This window comes from Gekko japonicus, unplaced genomic scaffold (genome assembly GCF_001447785.1).
Source record: "Gekko japonicus isolate JY-2015 unplaced genomic scaffold, Gekko_japonicus_V1.1 scaffold618, whole genome shotgun sequence".
In the NCBI taxonomy this organism is placed as follows: Eukaryota; Metazoa; Chordata; class Lepidosauria; order Squamata; family Gekkonidae; genus Gekko; species Gekko japonicus.
In genome coordinates this window covers 778,628-783,771 of record NW_015159726.1, presented here as the reverse complement: position 1 = coordinate 783,771, position 5,144 = coordinate 778,628, and the positions used below count along the sequence as shown (strand labels likewise).

General features: G+C 45.6%; 1 protein-coding gene across 1 annotated transcript; it reads left to right on the top strand.

Annotated features, from left to right (window-relative positions):
- The first annotated feature begins 757 nt into the window (after positions 1–757).
- On the top strand, positions 758–4,030 carry SERP1 (stress-associated endoplasmic reticulum protein 1). Its single transcript, XM_015424359.1, has 3 exons — positions 758–841; positions 992–1,067; positions 2,684–4,030. Exons 1-3 carry the CDS (start codon positions 758–760, stop codon positions 2,722–2,724), a joined length of 201 nt encoding a protein of 66 aa, XP_015279845.1. The 3' UTR covers positions 2,725–4,030.
- Positions 4,031–5,144: the final 1,114 nt, after the last annotated feature.

The window sequence follows — 5,144 nt, the reverse complement described above, 5'->3', positions numbered from 1 at the left end:
TTCTCTCCGCATGACGTGTAGAAGCTTAAGGGAGGGGTCGGGGGAGAGGAGGCGGAACAGCTTCCCTAGTCACGTGCCAAAGAGAGGCGGGCGAAGTTTCCTACCCGAGCCCCGATTGGTCCAAATAGCGGAGAGTGCGATGACAGACACAGGGAGGTTAAGAACGGTCGCGAGTTTAAATCTAGTTTAGGAGGCCAAAAAGGGAGCCCCGGGCTTGGCAGAAGGACTGGTTCCAGGTCGTGGCCTCAAACTCATTTCCCCCCCCTTCTCCCGGCGCTGCGTAACGTGCTTCCGGAGGGCGGGTCCTGCGTGAGGGGCAGTTGCTGCTTACGCGGCGGCTCGCCTGGAGGGAGGGAGCGAGAGAGAGCGAGCCGCCTCATTCCCTCAGCGGTGGCAGCGGCAGCAGCAGCAGCGCCACAGGCGGCGAGCGACTGGGGGCTCGGGGCGAGAGCAGGCGGGTGCGGCGTTGGTCGAGCGCGGCGGCTGTGGCGGTGGTGGCCGGCGCCTGCAGCCCCGGTAGCCAAGATGGTGGCCAAGCAGCGGATCCGGATGGCCAACGAGAAGCACAGCAAGAACATCACGCAGCGCGGGAACGTCGCCAAGACCTCGGTAGGGGGGTGTCCCTCAGGGGAGCCGTTGGGAGCGGCGCGGGTCTCCGCCTCCCGGGGAAGACGGGGCCGCTGGGGGGAGGATGTGCCGCGGGACTCCCCTTCCTTCCTCCCTTCCTTCCCTCCCTCCTGCAGCCCCGGTAGCCAAGATGGTGGCCAAGCAGCGGATCCGGATGGCCAACGAGAAGTACAGCAAGAACATCACGCAGTGCAGGAACGTCACCAAGACCTCGGTAGGGGGTGGCCTTCAGGGGAGCAGTTGGGAGCGCGGGTCTCCACCTCCCGGGGAAGACGGGGCTGGTGGGGGGAGGATGTGCCACGGGACTCTACCTTCCTTCCTTCCCGTGAGCAGGGCTGACGTGGTGGCTCTTTCCCCCTCACAGAGAAACGCGCCCGAGGAGAAGGCGTCGGTGGGGCCGTGGCTCTTGGCTCTCTTCATCTTCGTGGTCTGCGGGTCGGGTAAGTGCGGGGCACCAGCTGTTGGCCGGCCCGGGGGGTGGGTGGGGAGGTAATGGAAGAGCGCGAGCCACCGAGGACGTCCCCGCGACAGCTGCTGCTTCGTCTCCTTCACGTCTTCCTTATGGGACACCGACAGTCGCCAGAAACCCGCTCTTCTTCTTGTGGGGAAAAAAAACCCCGTAGTTATCTAGTGTCTGTTGATCCTGCTCTCCTTTTGCGGAGCTTCGTGCCGCGCTCGCGCGTGTCTGTGTGGTTTTCTCCTCCTCGTTTTGTCTTTGTAACAGACTCCCGAGCTTCGTGGCCCGGTGAGCACCTGAACCTTGCTTTCCCAGATGTTCGTGCAAGGCTCTCAGCGCTGTGCCACGCCAGCTCCACCGTCCTCCTCTTCTCCCCCCCACCCGCATCCGTTTCCCAACCTGCTTTTCCCCAATATGGCTCTCTTTTTGCTCCGTTCTTGTAAAGACAAGGTGAAGCAATAACTGTTGTAACATTTAATCTTCTGATGGTGTGTGTTTATAAACGGCACAGTACAAATTCTTTGAATGTTTCTGCACCTGGAGTATGACATCTGTATCCTGTCCTTCCTTCCTTCAAGGAGATTGGGGTGGCATACCTGGCTCTCCCCATTTTATCCTCACAACAGACTACTGAGGTAGGTTAGGCTGAGAGTGTGCCCCATGAGCTTCAGGGTACACTTTACAAGGTCCTAGCCGAATACTCTTAACCACAGAACAGTAGACGCTCCACTGTGAAAACACTTAGAATGTTAGTTTCAGAATGCTGTCTTAAGCGTTTTACTTCCTGTGAAGCCAGGTCTGAATATATTGCTTTGTGGTTTCAAGTTCACTTCTTTTGAATATCAAAATTATATGGAAAGGGGTTTTGCCATTCACCAGGTGGCTTATGATAAAAAAAAGAAAAGCTTGGTTTCCATAATCTGGTTGAACACTGTTATTAAGACTACCATGTGATAGCTCACCTGTTTGCCAAGCTTATTGGCCTCAACTTTTGTTGATATGTGGGAATTTGGTTGCTTGTTACTAATCATGTAAGGAGGCTGTATCACTTTTATCGTTGGTCAAAAGATAATAAACACATTTGTAGCTTGGCAAAATAAGATATAAATGAAGGTCTGAAACATTGTGGGGTTGTAGCTGATTTTGTGTGATAGACTTATCACTTCCCAGAGTTTATTAACTTCTGCTGAAATATTTAGTATGCAAACCATAAATAGCAGTTTTGCACATTATAGTGGTCAAAGAAGTAGAACTTATCTATCTCACTAATTCTAGCTTGTTCAAGTTATATAAATAAAATTCCAGTTAGCAATCTAAAGAGAACTTTGTGGGATCAGGCCAGTGCTCCATCTAGTTTAGCATGCTGTTTCTTGCAGTGGCCAAACTATGTTGCTTCCAGAAAACTGGAGAGTTGTTTTGCCATATGGCGTAGTATATAGTTATCTTTCTACTTCTTTATCTATCTATTTAAAAAATTTTAACATGGGATTTTTTTCGAACTCAATGGCAGGGCCTTGTCAGGGAAGACCATTTTAGAGTTATGTGTATCACCTGACAAACTTCTTGGCTAGCAATATCTAAATCTGCTTCCTTTTGCAGCTATTTTTCAGATTATTCAGAGTATCAGGATGGGCATGTGAAGAAGCTGATCTTTAAACAAGACTTTTCTCCTGTGAACTATGAACTCTCATTCCTGATGTTTGATAACTTGGAATTTAAATTTGCTGTCGTCTTGCTTATGAAGAACTTTCCATATTGACCATATGTCATTCCAGGTTCCTTCACAAGTCATTCCAGGTTTTCTAGTCCATGCCACAGTGCCTTGAAAAAGCGTCACATGTATAAAGCAATAAAGAGTTATTGTTAACTTACAATCGTGGACCTACTTATTCTGTGAATCAAACTCATGCTTTATGTTAATATGAAAGCATAGGCAGTGTAGATACTTAGTAACTGCATCATATGTAAACACTGATCTTTGTTAATCTTCTGTATAGATGGAAGTGGTTTTATTTAAAATGGAAAAGTTAAGCTTATCGATAGTGATTGTATGACTAGTTCAAAGCGCACTCATGCAGCTTGGTTAACGGATGTGTGCTGTGTTATTGCTTATCTGAAAAGAACATCTTATGTATGTGTAGCTTAGTTTTACTCTAGCATGTGGCATCTCAACTTTCAAATGGTTACTAGTGGAAGACCTTATCCTATGCTTCTTGGGACATTGGTTATTGAAGCAGTTTAGTGTAAAAGCAATGCTTTTAATTGACCATAGATTACACAAAGGAGCAAACTTTTCTGATGCATTTGAGACTGACGTTTCACAATGTTTAGCTGTTGTATATTGTATTTCACTGTTGATGTTTCTTACATCGTCATTCCTTGGTTGGGGTGGTTGGAACCTTCAGGAACAATTTGAACAAAGGTGGGGTGTGAGTGCAAAATATCACATGGTGACTTGTGCCATAATACTATAATTCATAGTAGTCCAGACAGCATTAACATGCATGCAGCCTGGTGTACCACAGTTCAGCTGAACAAGTTAGCAGGTTAAAAACATACTGCTATATCCACATTTTTATATTGCTGTGACTCAAGCTTATTTCTTTAGCCTGTACAGCATGTGAATTTCATAGAAGTCAGCAGAACAGTGTAAAAGACTAAATGAGTTGCGTTTTCACAGGGTAGCAGACATAAAATTGATATGTCTTTGCCACACTAAGAACATCTCCTTGTTGCAAAGCATAACAAGGTAAAGATGAAGTCAGGTACTCTCTCAGAGAATGCCTTTTTAAGCAGCTAACCGGACCACGGAAATACACAATTCAAAGGGCTGAGTGAAAGGTTAAAAAGGCAAGCAATTCTGTGATCCTGCAGGGTTATGTTTGTCATAGGCAAGTGACTGGGAGGCTATATTTCTTACCCTTTGCTGTCAGCGCATTCTGTAAATGAGAAAGCTTGTTTGTAATTGAAGAACTATTTCCAATAAATTACTTTAAAAATCTGTTTGAAGTTTCGTAAGTGATTTAAATCAAAATACTTTTCAAGTAAGGTTGTCTTTTCTAGCTACCTTCTTTAGAATCATAGGAGAATATTGGTGAGCAGAAATATCTTCAAGACTGATTCATTAACAATAGACGTGGTTCTCCAAAATTGGTCTTACAGATGGATGCACAGCCAGTATTTCAAGCTTGTAAATAAGTACATACGCCCAATGCTCCCTCTAAACTGTGGAGTCTTGTGGGCAAAAATTCTACTTTGTGTGCTACTGGCATTAAAGTTGTGAGTGAGCTATTTGGCTGCTGCATAAATTTGTTTGCTCTGGAGCCATCCTTTCTGAATGAGACAAAAATGTGTGAGCTGTAGGCTAAAAAACTGAGCTTGTTCACACTAACACAGCTTAGAAGGAACACTGCATATGCCTGATTTAAGAAAAAACTTCTCTGGTACACTCATTAAGACAAAATAGTGGATTGTTGTCAGTCCTGTTGTTCATATTCAGCAGAAGAATGCTAGTTCTGACCTGTCTTACATCTAGGGAATACTTTAAAAGAATATGGTAAACATCTGGCTCTCATCATTGCTTGTATGTGAAACTGTAGTCCCCACAGTTTAAGGTACTGAACTCCTCAAAGGAACAGAGTACAACTCTAATCACCCAGGCCCTTCTCTGGCTCTATTATACTGCTGTCTGTGCAGCTGGTTCTTTAGAACAACTATACACAGGTACCAGGCAACTAAAGTTAGTACCTGATAAGCAAACCAGTTAAGCTGGAATCAAAATGCTTATTAAATTATGCTACTCTTCCATAGCTGTTCTGTAATGGAACAGACCTGCTGTTGCCATCAACCGTGAGAAAAAAATATAAGTATTTCATGTTTTCTTTCATTAACAGGGCCCTGGTTAGTATTTGGATGGGAGATCAAGGAATACCAGGGTTGTGACATGGAGGCAGGCAATGGCAAACCACCTCCAAATGTGTCTTGCCTTGAAAATCCTATGGGGGTCACCATAAATCAGTTGAGACTTACTTGGCAAAAAAAAAAAGAGATGGGGGTATGC